At 35.0% G+C, this 22,889-nt stretch overlaps 1 protein-coding gene across 1 annotated transcript in view; it reads left to right on the forward strand.

Annotated features, from left to right (window-relative positions):
* CNTLN (centlein) overlaps positions 1 to 22,889 on the forward strand; it is a 375,432-nt gene that overhangs the window by 334,700 nt on the left and 17,843 nt on the right. Inside the window, exon 24 of the mRNA XM_024126731.3 lies at positions 20,340 to 20,525. Within this exon, the coding sequence (XP_023982499.1) occupies positions 20,340 to 20,525 (186 nt within the window). The remainder of the gene's footprint in view (positions 1 to 20,339; positions 20,526 to 22,889) is intronic.

Raw genomic sequence — 22,889 nt, forward strand, 5'->3', positions numbered from 1 at the left:
GAAAAAGATATTCCATACAAATGGAAATCAAAATAAACCTGGAGTAGCAATTCTCATATCAGACAAAATAGATTTTATTTATTTATTAATAAATTTATTTATTTACTTTTGGCTGTGTTGGGTCTTCATTGCTGCGCGAGGGCTTTCTGTAGTTGTGGCGAGCGGGGGCTGCTCTTCGTTACAGTGCACGGGCTTCTCATTGCAGTGGCTTCTCTTGTTGCCAAGCATGGGCTCTAGGTATGCGGGCTCAGTAGATGTAGCATATGGGCTTAGTTGCTCCGTGGCATGTGGGATCTTCCTGGACCAGGGCTTGAACCTGTGTCCCCTGCATTGACAGGCAGACTCTTAAACACTGTGCCACCAGGGAAGTCCCAAAAAAATACTGTAAAATAAAGACTATTACAAGAGACAAAGAAGGACGCTACATAATGATCAAGGAATCAGTCCAAGAAGAAGATATAACAATTGTAAATATTTATGCACCCAACATAGGACCACCTCAATACATAAGGGGAAATGCTAACAGCCATAAAAGAGGAAATAGACAGTAACACAATAGTAGGGGACTTTAACATCCCACTTTCACCAATGGTCAGATCATCCAAAATGAAAATGAATAAGGAAACACAAGCTTTAAATGACACATTAAACAAGATGGGCTTAATTGATATTTATAGGACATTCCATCCAAAAACAGCAGAATACACTTTCTTCTCAAGTGCTGATGGAACATTCTCCTGGATAGACCATATCTTCAGTCACAAATCCAGCCATGGTTAATTTAAGAAAATTGAAATCGTATCAAGTATCTTTTCTGACCACAACGCTATGAGACCAGATATCAATTACAGGAAAAAAACTGAAAAAAATACAAACACATGGAGGCTAAACAATACACTACTAAATAACCAAGAGCTCACTGAAGAAATCAAAGAGGAAATCAAAAAATACCTAGAAACAAATGACAATGAAAACCTGACGACCCCAAACCTATGGGACACAACAAAAGCGGTTCTAAGAGGGAAGGTTATAGCAATAAAATCCTACACCAAGAAACAAGAAACAAGAAACATCTCAAATAAGCAACCTAACCTTACACCTAAAGCAATTAGAGAAAGAAGAATTTTTAAAACCCCAAAGTTAGCAGAAGGAAAGAAATCATAAAGATCAGAGCAGAAGTAAATGGAAAAGAAATGAAGGAAACAGTAGCAAAGATCAATAAAACTAAAGGCTAGCTCTTTGAAAAGAAAAACAAAATTGATAATCCATTAGCCAGACTCATCAAGAAAAAAAGGAAGACTCAAATTAATAGAATTAGAAATGAAAAAGAAGTAACAGCTGACACTGCAGAAATACAAAGGATCATGAGAGATTACTACAAGCAGCTGTAGGCCAATGGACAATGTGGAAGAAATGGACAAATTCTTAGAAAAGCACAACCTTCCGAGACTGAACCAGGAAGAAATAGAAAATATAAACAGACCAGTCACAAGCACTGGAATTGAAACTGTGATTAAAAATCTTCCAACAAACAAAAGCACAGGACCAGATGGCTTCACCCAAACTCATTCTATGAGGCCACCATCACCCTGATACCAAAACCAGACAAAGATGTCACACAGAAAAGAAAACTACACGCCAATATTACCGATTAACATGTATGCAAAAATCCTCAACAAAATACTAGCAAACAGAATCCAACAGCACATTAAAAGGATCATACACCATGATCAAGTGGGGTTTATCCCAGGAATGCAAGGATTCTTCAATATACGCAAAATCAATCAATGTGATACACCATATTAACAAACTGAAGAATAAAAACCATATGACCATCTTAATAGATGCAGAAAAAGCTTCCAACAAACTTCAAAACCAATTTATGATAAAAACTCTCCAGAAAGTAGGCATCAAGGGAACCTAACTCAACATAATAAAGGCCATATATGACAAACCCACAGCCAGTATCATTTTCAATGGTGAACAACTGAAACCATTTCCACTAAGATCAGGAACAAGACAAGGTTGCCCACTCTCACCACTATTATTCAACATAATTTTGGAAGTTCTGGCCACAGCAATCAGAAAAGAAAAAGAAATAAAAGAAAAAGAAGTAGAACTGTCACTGTTTGCAGATGACATGATACTATACATAGAGACTCCTAAAAATGCTACCCAAAAACTACTAGAGCTAATTAATGAATTTGGTAGAGTGGAGTAGCAGGATACAAAATTAATGCACAGAAGTGTCTTGCATTCCTATACACTAATGATGGAAAATCTAAAAGAGAAATTAAGGAAACACTCCCACTGACCATTGCAACAAAAAGAATAAAATACCTAGGATAAACCTACCTAAGGAGACAAAAGACCTGTATGCAGAAAACTATAAGACACTGATGAAAGAAATTAAAGATGATACAAACAGATGGAGAGATACACCGTGTTCTTGGAGTGGAAGAATCAACATTGTGAAAATGACTGTATTACTCAAAGCAATCTACAGATTCAATTCAATCCCCATCAAACTAGCAATGACATTTTTCACAGAAGTAGGACAAAAAATTTCACAATTTGTATGGAAACACAAAAGACCCCAAATAGCCAAAGCAATTCTTGAGAAAGAAAACCAGAGCTGGAGGAATCAGGCTCCCTGACTTCAGACTATACTACAAAGCTACAGTAATCAATACAGTATGGTACTGGCACAAAAACAGAAATATAGATCAATGGAACAGGATAGAAAGCCCCGAGAAAACCAATGCACCTATGGTCACCTTATCTTTGATAAAGGAGGCAAGAATATACAATGGAGAAAAGATAGCCTCTTCAATAATTGGTGCTGGGAAAACTGTACAGCTACATGTAAAAGAATGAAATTAGAACACTCCCTAACACCATATACAAAAATAAACTCAAAATAGATTAAAGACCTAAATGTAAGGCCAGGAAGTATAAAACTCTTAGAGGAAAACAGGCGAAACACTCTATGTCATAAATCACAGTAATTCCTTTTTGACCCACCTCCCAGAGAAATGGAAATAAAAACAAAAATAAACAAATGGGACCTAATGAAACTTCAAAGCTTTTGCACAGCAAAGGAAATCATAAACAAAGCAAAAAGACAGCCCTCAGAATGGGAGAAAATACTTGCAAACGAAGCAACTGACAAAGGATTAATCTCCAAAATATACAAGCAGCTCATTCAGCTCAATATCAAAAAAACAACCCAATCCAAAACTGGACAGAAGACCTAAATAGACATTTCTCCAAATAAGAAACACAGATTGCCCACAAACACATGAAAGGATGTTCAACATCACTAATCATTAGAGGAATGCAAATCAAAACTACAATGAGGTATCACCTCACACCAGTCAGAATGGCCATCATCAAAAAATCTACAAACAATAAATGGTGGAGAGGATGTGGAGAAAAGGGAACCCTCTTGCACTGTTGGTGGGAATATAAATTGATACAGCCACTATGTATAACAGTAAAACAAATACTCTATGCTAACACATCTATATGGAATCCAAAAAAAAAAAATCGTTCTGATGAACCTAGGGGCAGGACAGTAATAAAGATGCAGATGTGGAGAACGGACTTGTGGACATGGGGAAGGGGAAGGGTAAGCTGGGACGAAGTGAGAGAGTAGCATTGACATATATACAGTACCAAATGTAAAATAGATGGCTAGTGGGAAGCAGTTGCACAGCACAGAGAAATAAGCTCGGTGCTTTGTGACCACCTAGAGGAGTGGGATAGGGAGGATGGGAGGGAGACACAAGAGGGAGGGGTTATGGGGATATATGTATACATATAGCTGATTCACTTTGTTATACTGCAGAAATAATCACAACCTTGTAAAGCAATTATACTCCAATAAAGATGTTAAAAAAAAGTCGCTTAGAGAAGAACTGAGCGTATTTTGAACTAATAAGAGAAGGCAATTTTGCGGTGGATGGAAGGGAAATAAAAATAAAATCCAGATGGAAGTGGCACCCAGAGTTGAAAACAGGCAGAGACCCAGCATATATACAAAAGGCAAGTGTGATAATATGAAAACAAAAACTTAACTTGGATATATGGGTGGAAGGTAAAACATTTCAATGAACTTAATGCAATGAGACTGTACTATGTATCTGAAAGGTGTAATTTGGAAGGGAAGAGGAATATTCAAGCATCATGAAGTATATTTCAACCAAATAACGTAACATTTTGTAATACTAGAGACTTTTTTTTTCCAAATACACTTATGTTGCTTTTAGCCAGCTGATGGCAACATTGCTAAAAACTAATATGTATCCTTTTTGTAGAATGGCAGTTCAAAGTATTTTGAATTAGGATGCCTATAGTTGACAAGTAAAGGATGGAAGCAATATTGATGATATGCATATTTATACAGGATTACTGCTTTTAAATGAGTAAATGTCTATATCTATACTAATATTGTCCCCTTTTTTCCTAACAAATACTGTAATTGAAAATTGTAACAGTTTTTAAAATTGAGATATAGTTGATATATAACACTGTATTAGGTTCAGGTGTACAACATAATGATTCAATATATGTATTGCAAAATGATCACTGTAATAAGACTAGTTAACATCCATTATCATACATAGGTACAAAAATTTTTTCTTGTGGAGAGAACTATTAATTAAGGCATTTGAAGTGAAAGTATATAGGGTACATTATTTAGTAACAGCACTGCTTCGTATGTGTGCTATGTAACGTTGTTTGATTCTACCTCGTTTTGGTACCTCTTTTTTTAACTTATGGGTTTTTAAAATTTTTTTTGAAATATAGTTGATTTACAATGTAGGGTTAGTTTCAGATGTACAGCAAAGTGACTCAATCATAAATATATATTTAAATATATATATATATTCTTTTTTTACACTCTCTTCCATTATAGATTATTACAAGATATCAAGTATCTTGTTACTTGATATCAAGTATCAAGTAGGTGCTATACAGTAGGTGCTTGTTGGTTATCTATTTTATATATAGTAGTGTGTATATTTTAATCCCAAACTCCTAATTTATCCCTCACCCCTTTCCCCTTTGGTAACCATAAGTTTATTTTCTGTGTCTGTGAGTCTGTTTCTGTTTTGTACATAAGTTCATTTGTATCATTTTTTAAGATTCCACATATAAGCGATATCGTATGATATTTGTCTTTGGCTTACTTCAGTTAGTATGATGATCTCTAGGTCCATCCATGTTGCTACAAATGGCATTATTTCATTCCTTTTTATGGCTGAGTAATAGTCTATTGTATATATGTACCATATCTTTTTGTTGTTGTTGTTCATAAGGATCATTTCAGATGTTATTTATTTATTTATTTATTTGAAATATTTTTTAAAATTTATTTATTTTTGGCTGCGTTGGGTCTTTGTTGCTACGCATGGGCTTTCCCTAGTTGCAGCGAGTGGGGGCCACTCCTCGTTGTGGTGCATGGGCCTCTCATTGAGGGGGCCTCTCCTGTGGCAGAGCATGGGCTCCAGGCACACAAGGCAAGTAGTTGTGGCACGTGGGCTCAGCAGTTGTGGCACAAAAGCTCTAGAGCACAGGCTGCACGGCATGTGGGGTCTTCCTGGACCAGGCTTAAACCCGTGTCCGCTGCATTGGCAGGCGGATTCTCAACCACTGGACCACCAGGGAAGCCCCAGTACCACATCTTATTTACCCATTCATTTGTTGTACCCTTTACATATATATATATATATATATATGTGTATGTATGTATGTATATATATGTAAATATATGTATTCATTTTTGTCTGCATTGGGTCTTTGTTACTGCGTGCGGGCTTTCTCTAGCTGTAGCAAGTGGGGGTTGCTCTTCATTGTGGTGTGTGGGCTTCTCATTGCAGTTGCTTCTCTTGTTGCAGAGCACAGGCTCTAGGTGCGTGAGCTTCAGTAGTTGCGGCTGGCGGTCTTCAGTAGTTGCAGCATGTGGGCTTCAGTAGTTATGCCTCATGGGCTCTAGAGCGCAGTCTCAGTAGTTGTGGCACACAGGCTTAATTGCTCCGTGACATATTGGATCTTCCTGGATCAGGGCTTGAACCCATGTCACCTGCATTCACAGGCAGATTCTTAACCACTACTCCACCAGGGAAGTCCCTGTTGTACCTCTTTATAATGACACTCTAGTGGTACGTGAGGGTGGATCCTGGAATCCCTATATTATTCAACCCTATTTAGATATTCTCTTGGGATGCATAAGATTAAGAAATTATTGAAATAGATCTTAGAAATCCATTGGAACATATAATCACCACCAAATCTGTTTGTACCTCATTGTAGAAGGTTAGTCATACAGCTTTTCACCTGGTTCACAGTCTTTCTCTCCAACACGATTCTGTTATGATTTTGGATGACCTCCTATCCATGTAGGTCATCCAGCACCCTAGCCTCTCAGTTCTTCACCATATTCAGTTCCAGTGATTAGTCTCATGATCATATCCCTGACCCTTGTTTCTGAATTAAGGAAGGATCACCCACCTTATGGAGCATTTGGAAATGTGTGGGTGCTTTGGGTTGTCACACTGACTAGGAGGTGCTACTGATATGCAGTGCCCATTGACCAGAGATGCTAAACATCCTGCATTGTGAAGGTTAGTCCCACACAGTAAAAAAATTGTCATCTCCACAATACCAAAAGTGTTCCCATTAAGAAATATTACTCTTGGCCTTGTCATTACCAATAACTGCATCAACTCCAGAATCTCTATTTCTAGCATCTTATTCTTTGACCCCCATGTCTTTTTGTACTTACACTCCAAAAATTCTCTGACATGATTACAAACTGAAATTCATTGACCTTACCACTTTTCCCTAATTATTACCACCTTCTTTCCCATTATGCTTTCACTTCCCTCCTCATGCAGCAAGTACTCCATGTTCTTCATGGTCACTTTTTAACATATATCCTCAGTTTGCTCATCTGTCCCTCTGTCATATTCACATGGAAAAAATCCAGGCCTAGTTTGTTTTGAATCTCTACCCACTTTTCTTCTGGACCCAAGCAGCTGAATGTCTCTAAAGAAAAATACAACCATGCTGATTGGTCTTAATTTAAGTTCATAACCAAGAACTTCAGGTGGGACCTCAACACTCTGTGTAAGACTGTTATGCTTTCCCAGTGCATTTAGCCCCCAGGTTTCCCCAACATTCCTTTCTCCTATCTTCTTAGACCTCTAGCATCCACCCCCTCCTTAGTGCCTTAATCTCAGCTTCTTAATTCACTGAGAAAGCAGAAGTAACCTGAAGAATTTTTTTTCTTTTTTTTTTCATTAATAAGCCTACAACCCACTGGAATCTGTACTCCTCCCAGTCTTACTTCCGTTATAGTGTTCTTTGTCTCAGGATTTGGTTTTTCACCAGTCATCCGGGTGGTGGGGCCCCAAACCTCGAATCATCCTTGTCTTTTCTCTTTCTCTCACATTGCATGTCTAATCCCTCATCAAATCCTGTGGGCTATTATTTGAAAATCGATCCAGAATTCTGCTGCCTTTCGACACTGCTACTGTCCAGGTTATCACTACCTCTTGCTTGTACCTCTGCATACTCTCCTAGCTCATCTCCCTCTTCAGCTCTTGCTCCAGACAATCTTTTTCTCCATTTTTTGGTCAGAATGGTTCTTTTAAAACTGAAAACATATCGTGTCACTCCCTTGCTCAAAATTGTCTCATGACTCCTCATTACACGATAGAATGAAACATCTTCACTGCCCTGAAAGTCTTCCATGATTAGTCTTGTTGTTACTTCTGTGACTTCACTTTCTACTACATGTCACCTCACTGATTCCTCTTTAACCATACTGACTTTCTTGGTGTTCCTTGAATACTGCAAGCCCTATTCTTTGTCAAAGTCTGCTCTTTTCCTGTTTATATTAAAATAGTTTATCTTTTCTTCAAGTCTTTCTGCCCAAATGGGACTCTGTCGATCTTTAGAACATATGAAACAATGGAAAACAAAGACGCTAGTAAAACCTACAGTTAAATCTAAATAACTGTTGATGTTAATGTTTACAGTACCAGAAGTTAGGAGGAGGGGGTGGTTGGAAGAGTTAAGTTTCTTTTTTGCTTTGGTGGAACATGTGGAGGATAAGAAACTCTAGATATTGATTCAAAATATAATATTAATTTATTATATTAAATTAATCAAATTAAATACTTGAATAATATTAAATATATGTTCAGAAGTTTTAAAGGTGACCACAAGAATTAGAATCGAGTATTTAATTTTCAAAGAATTAGAAGAAATTTAAAAAAAAATAAAGAAAGCTCCATCAATTCAACACAAGCCAGGAAGAAGAATGGAAGGAAGGGAAGAAGGAAAGACAGAACAAAGGAGAGGAATAGTATATAAGAGACATGGTAAATAAAAAAGATAGGATGATCCAAACATACCAATAATCACAATATATGTAATAAAGTTGAAATGTATTTTTAAAAAAGAAAAAAAGAGAGACTACGAGATTGTGAAAAAGATGCACCTAAAACATAATGATCCCTAAAGCTAAAAAAATAAAAGAATAAAATTATAATATCCTGCAACTAGCTTGTACCAGCTCGTGAGAATCGATTTTGCATATCTCTTTCCAGCATCTCCTTCGTGTTTGTTGCTTGAAATCAATCATGGTGCAAGTACTTAACGCCTTAGAAATTGACAAGCATTACAAGTCATACTGTCCCCTGAAAAAGAGCTTGTTTGCCAGCACGCAATTGAATATGTTCCAGGTAAATGCTAACAAAAAGAAGATATAACAATATTACTTTGAGACAAAATTAAAGAAAAAACCATCAATAAGGATAAAGAGGGTAATTTCATGTTGATAAAAATGGATAGTTTGCAAAGAAATATAAAATTCATGAATTTTTATGTACCTGACAACATTAAGCAAAATTTGGTGAAATTACAAAAGGAAATCAATGAATCCACAAGTGTATTTACTATCTTCTAGTATATTTAATCTATATTATATTCAGAAATCAACAATTCAAATAGAGAAAATGTGAGCAAGGCTACTTTCTTTTCAAATCCCTGTGGAACATTCACCCCTGTGGAACATATATCTTATGCCACAAAGTTCAACAAGTTCAAAAAAAGCAAAAATCATTTAGGCTATGTACCCTGAGTAGGGTATATTATAATTATGATTTTACAAAATAAGTGGCCAAGTGTTTCTATCCACTTAGAAATTCCAAACTCATCTATATGATTTTGGGTTAAGGAGGAAATAAAAAGTCAGTTTATGAACTACAGTGAAATATCAAAACCTTTGAAATTCAGCCAAAATTTAATTTTCAACTCAAGATACTAGCAAAAAAAACAATAAACTCAAAGAAATTGTTTAAATGGCTTTAATATAGATAAAAGAAAAAAATCCATAAACTATAAAACAACTCTTCTCCTTCCCCAAAATGAATTGAATGTATACAGCTAAACTTTGATTGTTAATGACATGTTTGTGGATCTAGGAAATTCAAGAGAATCAAGTCATAAACTATTAGAACTAACCAGATAATTCAGCAAAAAGTTCAGAACAAGGTCAACATACAAAATAAAATAGACTTTACAAGTAAGAATATATTTTTAAAATACTATTTTTAAATTTCTATTTACAATGATAAAAAACTATTAAATACCCAGGAATAAATCTTTCAAGAAATGCAAGAAACCTATAAAGTGGACTATAAAACACTGAATGACATGAAAAAGAACTAAATAAATGGAGAGATATACTGTTTTTCTGAATGGGAAGAAATAATATTGTTAAATGTGAGAATTCATTCCATATCTCATCTAAATATGAGTGCTGTCCAAGATACAAACTGGTTCCAAAAATATAACTGAAAGAGAGGGGATGAAAATGGCTGAAGAATGGGAAGGAGAGAGGGAAATTTTTCCTAGCAAACATCAAAACATGCTATAAAGCTATATAAATAAAATAGTATGATTAGTGCAGAAATAGATGTATAGAGCATTGGCACAGAAAGAGTTGCAAAACCGACTGATTATAAGGGAATTTAGAGCATAAAGTTTGGATTTTGCATTTCAAATCAGTATATGGGAAAGTAGTCAATAATGGCATTGGAGAAATTGCTTTCAATTTAGAAAATAATAATAAGATTAGCTATATATCTCACACAACCCCAAAATATATATTACCCATTGCTATAAAATTCCAGAATAAAGAAGAAAATGGCTAAAGCATTACAAAAATTTTTATAATCTTGAGATGGGAAAAAACTTCATTATCAAAACAGAAAACCTAAAATCAATAAAGGCTACAACTAAAAACCATGATTATATAAAAAACACTTACCTGTAGGGAAAAGATACTGTAAATAAAAGATTAGTGGGCTTCCCTGGTGGCACAGTGGTTGAGAATCCGCCTGCTAATGCAGGGGACACGGGCTCGAGCCCTGGTCTGGGAGGATCCCACATGCCGCGGAGTGGCTAGGCCCATGAGCCACGACTACTGAGCCTGCGCGTCTGGAGCCTGTGCTCCGCAGCAAGAGAGGCCGCGATAGTGAGAGGCCCGCGCACCGCGATGAAGAGTGGTCCCTGCTTGCCACAACTAGAGAAAGCCCTCGCACAGAAACAAAGACCCAACACAGCCAAATAAATAAATAATTAATTAATTAAAAAAAAAAGATTAGTGACATTGTAAAGCAATTATACTCCAATAAAGGTAAAAAAAAAAAGACATTAAAAAAAAGACTAGTGACAATGTGAGAGAATATTTGCCCAGATAAAACAATATCTAGAATATATAAAGAAGTTTTGCAAATAAATGAATAAAAGACAAATAGCCCAGTAGAAATAAGGGCAAATAATAAAAATAATCATGGAAGAGGAAACACAAATAGTACATAAATATATTGTAAATATGCTCAGTCTCACTAGGAATCCAGGAAATGCAAGATAAATAAAAATTAAACATAATTTTTGTCTGTTTGACATCAGATCAAAAAACCATAAAAGATGTATAAAATCTAAAGTAGCAAGAAGCTATGAAAAAAAGTACTCTCATGTGCTTTTGAAGGGAATGTAAACAGAAACAGTACTTTAAAGAACAACATGGCAGTTTCATAATTTAAAATGTACATAGGATAATTCTTTGCAAAGATCAACTGTAAAGCCCTAGCTAAAGTGATGAAAAGAAAACATACAAATTGCCAATATCAGGAATTAAAGGTGGGATATCACTACAGATCCTAAAACAGGTAATAAGGAAATGTTATGAACAAGATTATAGCAATAAATTTGACAATTTAGGTGAAATGGACAGCTTCCTTGAAAAGTACATCTTACCTGTCATGCAGGGGCATCACAGTCATACACCACTAGCACCACACATTTCAGATAACATTGGGTTTGGAGGCAGGCAAGTAGTAGAATGCACACAGCCCCAGAACTTCCTTTATTCCACAGCAAAGACTGAGTATAAATGTTTGGTATGCACCATGGCCAAGTTTCCAGCAGAGAGAGGTCTGCTTAGGCCAGCAAGCTGGATGTGTGACAGAGTGCACTCCAAGAGAGAGGAAGGGCCCCATCCCCACCATTGAGCACAATGGGGATCCTAGGTTGAGCATTGCCTATTAGAGCACAGACGTCAGCCAAACCCTTTGCTCTTTCCTCCAACTGACTCAGTGTAGTTATTAAACTATCCTGAGTCCCTACTGAACTACCAAGAGGAGAAGGAAAATGAGCTTCCAGAACCATTCGGAATTAACTCTTTTCATCACAAAAACTGACAAGAGATGGAATTGAAAGTATGAGTAGCTCTTCATTAGTTAAAGAAATCGGATTTTTTAAAAAAAATCTGAAACCTTCATTCACAAAACACATGCACTTTCCCAGATCCAGAGGGTTTCACTGAGCAATTCTATCAAACATCTGAGGAAAAATATAGCACCATCTTACAGAAACTTTTTCAGAAAATGGAAGAAGAGAAAATAAGTCCCAACTCATTTTATACGGCCAACATAACCCTAAAAGCAAAACCTGATGAAACATTATTAAAAAAAAAAGACCACAGGCCAACATTGCACTATGAACATCAATGTAAAAAATCCTCAACTGCATATCAGTTAATCGAATCCAGCATTATGCGAAAATGATTTATACCATGAATAAGTTGATATTATCCTAGGAACAAAAGGTTGATTCAACAGTTCTAAGAAATCAGTGTAATCCACCCCGTTCAGAAAATAAAAGGGAATTTCAAACAAATACTCCCTAAAATCATTTGACAAAATTCAACACCCATTTATGATAACAAAAACAACAAAACCCAGAAAACTAAGGGTAGAAGAGAACTTGATATGTTAAAGGGCATCTACAAAAAACCCACAGGGCACATCACACCTAATGGTGAAATATTAAACACTTTCTCCTTGAGACTAGGAGCAAGGCAGAGTTGTTTATTCACCACTTCTATTCAATATTCCAGTGCAATACAAGAAAAGGGGTGAAACAAGATACAAATATTGGTTAAAAATAGTAATGTTTCTATTTGCAGATGACCTGATTCTTTTCTTTATTGTGGTAGAAGACATAACCACAATAATTTACCATCTTAACCATCTTTTTAAGTGTATTAGTTCAGTAGTGTTAAGTATATTCACATAGTTGTGAAATAGACATGCAGAAGTTTTTCTTCTTGCAAATCTGATACTCTATACCCATTAAACAACTCCCCTTTTTCCCCTCCCCCTAGCCTCTGGTAACCATTCACTTTCTGTTTCTATGGATGTAGTCACACTTTAGATACCTCATATATGTGGAATCATACAGTATTTGACTTTTTGTGACTGGCTTATTTTACTTAGCATAATGTCCTCAAGGTTCATCCATTTGGGAGCATGTGACAGGATTTCCTTCCTTTTCAAAGCTAAATAATATACTATTGTACGTATATACCACATTTTGTTTGTCCATTCATCCATCAGTGGACATTTGGGTTGCTTTTACCTCTTGGCTATTGTGAACAGTGCTGTTGTGAACCTAAGTATGCAAAGACCTTGCTGTCAGTTCTTTTGCATATATCCAGAAGTGGGATTCCTGGATCATATAGTATTTCTCTTTTTTTTTAATTTTTGAAATATCTCCTACTGTTTTTCATTAAAGTTGCACCACTTTACAATCCCACCAACAGTGTGCAAAGGTTTCAGTTTTTCCACATCCTTGCCAACACATTTTTTTGTTTTTTCAATAATAACCTTCCTAATGGGTGTGAGGTGATACCTTATTGTGATTTTGATGTACGTTTCTCTGATGAGACATGATTCTTTACATAGAAAATTCTAAAGATTTATAAAACAGCTACTAGAATTAACAAGAGTTTAACCATTTTATAGGATACAAGGTCAAAATACAAAAATCAAAAGTTTTTATATATTAACACTAAACGATTGGAAAATGAAATAAAAAGCTTTCAACTTACTATAGCATCAAAAATACAATTCTTAGAAATAAAGTCAAGAAAAAATAGGTAAGCCACTAAATGTTGGAAAGAATGTGGAGAATGGAGAATTTTCATCCATTGGTGGCACAAGTTCTAAGGGAAAGCTATAGAAGTTTCTAATAAATGAAACAGTCACCTACCATATGACTCAGCAATTCTACTTCTAGGTATTTACTCAAGAGAAATGAAAACGTGTACACACATACACACAAAATGCACAGGAATATTCATAGCAGTTTTATTCATAATAGTCAAGAACTGGAAACAGCCCATGTGTCCATCTATAGGAAAATGTATAACAATGTTATAATTATGTAATGGAATAAAAGTCAGCAATACAAAGAAATGAACTACTTACACATGTAACAATGTGGATGAATTGCAAAAACATTATAAGTGAAAGAATCCAAACACAAAATAATGCATACTGTATGATTCCATTTGTAAGAATTTATAGAACAGGCAAAACTAATCTATAGAGATTAAAAAAACAAACAAAAAAAAAGACAGTTGTTGCCTGCCTCTTGGAGCTAGGGATGGGGATTGACTAGGAAAAGACACAAGCCAACTTTCTGGAGTGATGGAAATGTCCTTTTCTTTGATCTGGGTGTGAGTTACCCAGTGTTTTCATTGGCAAAACTCATAAAATCATACAGTTAAGACTTACGCATTTCACTGTATATAAATTTTACCTCAAAAAATAGTAATGAGAACTATAAATAAATATTGATCTTTAGTTAAGAAGTGAATGCTGAAGTGTTTAGGGGGGAACTGTACAGATATCTGCAACTTCCTTTGAAATGCATCAACAAAATAAGATGGAAGATAGCTATGTGGTAAAGCAAATATAGCAAAATTAATTTTAGCCTATAGGTAGTGGGTACATGGTTGTGCACTGTGTGTTTCTTTAAACTTGTCTGCATGTTTGAAATTTTTTATAATAAAATAATAGGGGAAAATGCACTTTGGAGAATTCTGACTGGGTTATAAAGGGATAAAATCATCATTTCCCCTTCTCTCCCTTGGAATCACACGACAGACAAGGAGAATAAGAAACAAAAATTTAGTTCCTTTTTACAGCAAACCTAGGTCACAGTTAAAACCCTGTATTTCAGAAGAAATGCAAGAGTAGCCAAAACCAGGTAAGATTGGTGAAGACATCCAAAAGGAAGCAAAAATAAGATAACAGGGAGAGAAGACTTAGGTGCTGTAGACTTCTGAAAGATCAAGCAAAAATACAGTCTTCGATGACAGTCACATGAGGTACACGTCCTAATCACCTGTCTGCAACAGTGGAATGAGTCTTCACCTGTTTGTGTAGGAGCTTCCTAGAACTAGTTTGCTTCCAGAGAAGAGGAGGAGGCAGGACTTAATGAAGAATAATGCAGACAAGGTGGATCTGCAGGAGGTGGCTTTCCTCATAGCAGCCAAGAAAAACAATTCCTTATATTATAAAAAACCAAACAAACCATAACCAAAATAACCTGGCTAATGGAATTCATCAGAAAAAATATTAAATTCATATATAAAACTTCACCGGGGGGCTTCCCTGGTGGCGCAGTGGTTGAGAGTCAGCCTGCCGATGCCCCGGTCCGGGAGGATCCCAGTGCCGCAGAGTGGCTGGGCCCGTGAGCCATGGCTGCTGAGCCTGCGCGTCCGGAGCCTGTGCTCCGCAACGGGAGAGGCCACAACAGTGAGAGGCCCGTGTACCGCAAAAAAAAACCAAAAAACAAAAAAAAACTTTACCAGCCTGCAGCACAGCACAGGCCCTTCTGCCACATAACTTTCTACAAATAGGAAATCTCGGAAAAACTCTTCTCTTTCAAAAACGAGTCCTGAAAAATGAACCAACATAGTATCAACAAAAATAGATTAGGATAAGAATGGAGGAAGGAAACAGGAAAAGTAAATGGCAGGAAAAGAAGTTTCACCACAGATAGTTGCTGCAGAGCAGATTAAAATATTTTACTGTGAATAAAAATATTAATGAAATAATTTCCTCCAAAAAGCACATGTTTAAGGTGGAAATAAATGTAAGAACTTAGAGAAAAGGTGGTGAGACATGGGAACAAATGAAAGCAAGTTGGCAGACAAAGCAAAGAAGTAAAAGAAAATAAATAAAATTATCTCAGGAAAAAAATATATATTTCTGGGTTTTATATGAATGTATGTGTGTATAAATATTGTTGAACTTATTGCATTTAATATAAATTAAAAGGAAAAGAACAAGTTATGGATATACAAAACAATATGGATGAAACCTTAATTTAAAACACCACGTTAGGACTTCCCTGGTGGTGCAGTTGTTAAGAATCTGCCTGCCAATGCAGGGGAAACGGGTTTGAGCCCTGGTCCAGAAAGATCCCACATGCCGCGGAGCATCAAAGCCCATGCTCCACAACTACTGAGCTTGTGCTCTAGAGCCCATGCTCTGCAACAAGAGAAGCCACCACAATGAGAAGCCCGCGCACCGCAACGAAGAGTAGCCCTTGCTCACTGCAACTAGAGAAAGCCTGCTTGCAGCAACGAAGACCCAATGCAGCCAAAATAAATAAATAAATGTTTAATAAAACAAAAACAAAAAAACCCCACCATGTTGAGAAAAAGAAGTCAGACATGAAAGAGTACATAGTGTATTATTCCATTTAGATGACATTCTAGAATAGGAAATATTAATCTAAGATGATATAAATCAGAGCAGTGCTGTCTGGATGTGGGAGGAATTGGCCTAGGAAGGAGCATCAGGGAAATTTCTTGAGTATGGAGATATCTTGAACATGGTGTTGGCTACACAGAAGCATACAATTATCAAAGCTCATTAAACTAATCACTTAAAATGTGTGCACTGTTTTATTCTAATTATGCTTCCGTTAAACAAAACATATTGTGGGAAAAAGGATTTATGAAGCAAATGACAGAAATTCAACGCATGTATAATTGGAGTCTTCAAAGAAGAAGAGGAGTGATGGAACAGGACAAATATTGAAGCTATAGTCCAAAAACAATTTTCAGAAATAAAAAACTTCTAAGAACATAACATGAACCAAGGAAAATTGATCTAACATGTCATCCCCTGTTTATGTTTTAGTAAAGTTTCTGGACTCAAACAAATAAAGAACAGTGATGTAAAAAAAGTTCATGTCATGTATAAGGGGGAAAAAAGAAAGATGAGACAATACTGAAAGGCTATCTCGGCTCCAGAGCTCCTCATACGATGGCATGAAGCCTCTGTTGGAACCACAGTGCAGATCAACATTTCCCTCTGCCTGCTTCTGCTTCCCTAAGTTTCTTATAGGTGTTGCTTGTAAGCACCCTCTCCCACACAAATCTCCACCTCTCAGAGTGTGTTTTCAGGCATTCCAACCCAAGACACACCACAAAGAAACCTCAATTAATTCTGAAAAGTAGAAATAGTATAGATGATGATCTCTGAGAATAATGCAATAAAACTGCCATGAATAACAAAACCAGAAAACCAGTCACTAGCGCTTACATTTTTTTTTTTTTAAAAAGTTATTGGGTTAAGAAGGAAATGTGAACAAATTGCAGAATATTTTTAAAAGAATAACATTCTAGAATTATCAGAACCCATAGGATAGAGCTAAAACAGTGCTCAAAAAATGTATGGCCTTATATATTTACATTAGCAAACAAGAATAAATGAAAGTAAATATTCAACTCAAGAATTAAATAGAATCTAAATATTGAAATAGAAATTAATGAATTAATAATGTGGAATTAATAAATGAATACAAGAGTATTTTTTTTTGGAAAAGTAAAAAGCAATAAAATAGATTGAATCTTTAGCTTACCTAATTAAGAAAGTAGAAAGCACAACTATACAAAATAACAAGTAAGTGACAATAAACATAGACACAGGGAAAAAAAAATCATGGCAGAATACTTAGTTCAACTCTGTGTAACTAAATTTGAAAGCCTGGATGAAATAGATAATTTTCTAGGAAAATTATGATGTACCAAAACTCCCTCCGGAACAAATAGAAAATTAAAATAATTTGCAAAAAAGGTATCTTTCTTTGCAATAAATACTAGGCCAAATTCAGATGAGTGCTACCACATCAGTAAAGAGTAGATAGATTCAATCTCATTAAAACTACTGTAAAACATGGAAAGAGAAGATTCTTTCCAAATATTTTTGGAAGAAACGAATCAATCTCAGTAATATAGAAATTCTAGATAAAATATTAGCAAATAGAATTCAGCAGCACATCAAAAAATAATATATCCCACCAAGTGGAGTTTATTCCAGTGATGCAAGGATAATTCAATACTAAGAAAATTATTTAAAATTGTATTAATAAATTTATGATGAAAAATCATATGGTAGTTTTATATGGCTTCTAAAATGGATTTAAGACAATTTGCTTTCCATTCTTATAAGAAATAAAAATAAAATGAGTAGATAGTTAACTATATAAAACTATATTATATATTAATATATTAAGATGTATTTTTTAGTATATTAAAATACAGCTCTCAACTCAAAATCTGGCATAGTATTTCCTAGGAAGTAGAGCGATTCCCACTAAAATCAGGAACAAGTTGAGTATGTCCATCAATATTACTACTTAATATTCTTCAGGAGGAACTTAATAATTCAATAAGAAAAGAAAGAAATGAGAGGTATAAAAGTTGGAAAATAAGGAATTCCCTGGTGGTCCAGTGGTTAGGACTCTGCGCTCTCACAACTGAGGGCCTGGGTTCAATCCCTGGTCAGGGAACTAAGATCCCACATTCCATAAGCTGTGCAGCATGGCAAAAAAAAAAAAAAAAGAAAAAAAATGGAAAATAGGAATAAAATTATCAATATTTGCAGACATTCAATTCCTGGAAGCTAAGGAGGAATTGGCTGAAAAACTCATAACAAATAAGAAATTTCAGTAAGCTTAATATATATTAACAATCTTTATGTATACAAGCAACAATCAGTACTAGAATCAGTACCCCCCAAAATGTAAGAGGCCCAGGAAAAAAAAGATCTACAAAGAGAAAATTTTTAAATGATCCTCGGAAACACAAATAAAGACTTAACCAACTGGAAGGGAATACCATGGTCTTTGATTAGGAAGACTCAACATTCTAAAATGTTACCATTATTCAAATAAAATTTAACTTGATTTAAATAAAATTACAAGTAAAATGTTTAGGGGAAGGGGATCTAGACAAGCTCAATGTGAAGTTTATGTGAAAAACCAAACAAACAAAAATTACCAAGAAAAATCTGAAAAGAAAGGTAATAGGAAGGAGATACCCCTACCAGATTATAACATTTATTATAAAGCCTCACTAATTAAAATATAGTATAAAGCTTTACTAATAAGAAGACAGATGGAACAGAATAGAAAGTTCAGAACCTGACCTTAAACACACATGAAATCAATGGGGAAAATATGAACTATTTAACAGGTGGTGGTGAGACAACTATGATTGTATGTAATAATTTTCTAGATGATTACAAATGGATAAAACATTTAAAACTGAAAAATAAAATCTTAAAAGTGGCAGAAAAAAATCATGGTTTGAAAATGAGTATATATATATATATAATATACATATATGTATATAAAATTGTGGAGAATGCTTTTTAAAGTATCACACTAAATTCAAAAGTGAGAAAGGAAAAGATTCATTTAGTACATTAAATAGTTTTTACATTTTTTTCTAGGTATAAAATACTATAATTACTGTCAGAAGAAAAACACAAAATATGAAAAAGATTAGAAATACCCAACAGACAATTATAATTTCCCTAAAGTATAAATAACTCCTATAAATCACTAAGAAAAATAGAAAAAAAAAAAGACAAAAGAAATATAATTATCTGTTAAGGCTGATGCTCAACTTCATTTTTAATAAGAGAAATGAAACTTTATAATATAGTGAAAAAAACAAACTACACTGAAAAACCAGATTGGTGTTTTGCCAGTGGTATGGAGAAACAAGTATTTTCCTATGTTCTTTGTGTAGGTGTAAATTGGTACGATCTTGGAGAGAGGGAGAATTAAACAGCTTTCAAAATTACAGTTATACACACCCTTTGGTCCAGCAATTTCACTTCTAGGGATATATCCTAAGGATGCAAAATGTATATATGAGCACCATTATTTATTGCAACATTGCTTAAGCTGGCAAAAGATTGAGAACAACCCAAACATCTAGCTAGCCTGCTCTCAGCCCACAAAGCCAGGCATCAGGCTCCAGAGCTGTGTCCACCCAGAGTAAGAGCTACCTTTTTCTTATGCACACATAGGCATGTGTTCTCAAAGGGAGAAATTAGAGACTCTTGGAAGCAAGCCTAGACTTTTATGATTTTTGTCAATCCTTTATTGTTGTCTTGCCCACACATAATTTAATTGCACTTTTACTCACCTGGCTTTATCAAATCCTTCCAAAGATTTCTAATCCAGTTTTAATAAAATAGGAACAACCCTCTTTATGCACTTATATTTCATTATTTATGCAATAATTAAATTAATTATGTAACTAACCTGTTACAACAAATATACACACTTAGGAATAAATAGATCTGACAATTGGCATCATCTCAACTGGTGGGAGTAGTTGTGCTCTGGCATGATGCTAAGTAGCCTGCCTGCTACAAGTATTCACCATCCAAGATAACAAGTTGGTTAAGTGGTCATTTGCGACAGCTTTTATTGCATTCTGACAATAAGTAAAGAGCAATCCATTATGTTCCAATATAAATAAAATCAGAGTAATCCTAATAAAAAATTATTTGCTAGTATCTTCACATTTTTATGTTATGACTGCTTTTTCTTCATTTATGGCTTCCATATGAGCCCACATTCTTTCCAATATGTTGCAGGCTTTGGTCAGAGAGTTACAAAATGATGTCCATTCAATAAGGCGACAAATCAGAGAACTTAAAAAGATGCAGAAAAACAGGGATGCTTGTAAAACCTCAACCCATAAAGCCCAGACCTTGGCAGCGTCTATCCTGAACATTTCACGGTCAGATCTAGAGGAAATATTGGACACAGAAGATGAAGAAGTAAGATCACTTAAATATTTATTAATAATGGGCTTGTTACACATTGAATGTAAGTACATATTTTTATTTGTTTTATAATTCTTAGAATTTCATCTTTAAGATAATATTAATGAAGGCAAGAATATTAGTGTACCAATGAAAGATACATCAAAAGTATTAACCAACTCAAAAAACCTTTAGAGAAATTTAACTATGTAATACAGAAGTAAGCCAGTACACATAACCTTTAGAACTGCTTGCTTGTTATTCAAGTCAGTTATCCTTTCCTGTCTCTTCCATTTTCTTTAGTTCATCATATATCTTGTAAGCTAGTATTTTTAATTAAGCCAGTTTGAATGGATTTAGTTAGCTGGGTCACGATTGATTTGAGGATTTTTCATCCTACATGAGATTTTTTAATGTAGTGAATATATTGGCTTTTCTAGCTAAATTCAAAGTTATTGTTGATCAAGTTATAGGAAAAGATATTTATTTCTTTAAAGTGGGGAAAATACTCCCATCTGAGTGAATTTATGTGCATATACATATAGGTCTTCAGTAGCATTTCTGTACCTCCTGAGGAGGGCACTGCATTTTTGATAGTTAATGCCTCATAAACAGCAGAATCTCATCTTATACACAGTCTTCCATGAAACCTGCGGAGGATACTCAATTCTGTTCTATTGTGAAGTCTCTGAACTTTAATACATAAATATTAGATTTTTTATTGTTTAGAAAGATTAAAGAGATGATGGTACTCTTAGCTTCCCCATAAATATTTGCTCAATGACTAAATAAAATGATAGACTTAAATGTTTGTATGAGAACATCCTTCAGCACCCCTCCCCCATCAGTTTCTCAAAAAATTTCTGGAATAGAGCAGATCTACAACTTGTAAAACTTTTTAAACTGCTAAGAGTTCTTAGAAAAGAGGTCAAAGGAGTCCTGCAGAGATTATTTTCATCCTATGGGTGAATAGGATAGTGAATTATCAGTTTCCTATTTTCAGCACCTATGCCACAGTGTCTGTGAAAAGCGTTATGAAATACAGTATCAAATATAAGACACACAGGAAATAATAGTATCTGAGGCAAGGGTGTTAACTGTATCTTATTATGGACATTTAATTAAAATTTGATTGATAAAAAGGAACCTAACAAAAAATTAAGGTAGAGTCCTCCACTGCTTCCTAAAAGTTTTAAAACAAACAGACTTAGCAAAATCCCTCATGTGTATATGTATGTATACGTGTGTGTGTTCCAGATACATATTCTGGAAGACAGCATCACCACCTTTGTGTGGTCTTAAAAGATGCCCTCTCTGGGCTTAAAGATTAGAAAAAAGAACCCCCTTTGAGTAGACAAATTGGAAAAAGTTGTCCCCTTTGAGTATATTAATTAGAAAAGGATCTCTCTTGTTAGTCCCAAAGAGTAGCTAGCACATTTCTGTGAAGAAATGGCACCCTGGCCTCTGGGCAGATGCAGTTTGGAGCCAGAGATGCCAAGCACCAAAATATGCATACCACACAACCTTAAATGGAAGTCCTCCTGGAAAAAACACTGTTCCGTGAAGACTCAGTGCACACACCTGGATATATTTACTAGATTTAATTATAGATCGAGCTTATTTGGACTGATCCCCGCCTGCATCTTTCAGAGGTCTAAAGAGTTGAGAGACTTACCCAAGTAGAGCCCAAACCACCTGAATTTTATGCTTTAAGCTACATCGAACTCTTGTAAATTCATGTAAAACACTGTGACAACCTATGCGAAGTACCTAGCCTGATACTTGGCATACAGTAAATTTCAACAAATGTTAGTTTTCCAAACCCTTCCCCTTTTGAAAAGTCCATTTTTTTGCAAACTGAATCATGATTTTAACTGAATAATCAGTTGCACGTGTGAATACATTATACTTTCAGAATATTTTACCTTGGTAATTGCTGCACTGAAAATATTGAGGGATGTAACAATACTTTAAGTTGGAGCATCCCTTACCTATCAGCTAGTTATTGGATATTTTAAATGAGTAAGCATTTAAGTACACCAGAACCATGCATGTCCTATTTTGTCTGTGATTATAACAATTACTCCTTAATTATCTACTGATAAGTCAGAGTTTTGAGTATAAGGTTTTATGTCATCTTATGAGGGTCACTTATAAATGATTCTTTTATACAGCTCCATCTTCTTTTTCATTTTATTTTAATCACTTCCACCTCCACCTCAGTCCAGTGTGAGCTCCACTGTGAAGGCAGAAATAAAACATTCCTGAATTATATTATGAAATATAGAAATATAGTTTTATCTTCCACAGGTAGGTATTTATACATTAAAGAGCATCGATATGAATATTCTCTACTTTGAAAGGACAGTCTGCTCTTTG

The sequence above is a fragment of the Physeter macrocephalus genome, chromosome 9 (genome assembly GCF_002837175.3).
Source record: "Physeter macrocephalus isolate SW-GA chromosome 9, ASM283717v5, whole genome shotgun sequence".
Taxonomy (NCBI): domain Eukaryota; kingdom Metazoa; phylum Chordata; class Mammalia; order Artiodactyla; family Physeteridae; genus Physeter; species Physeter macrocephalus.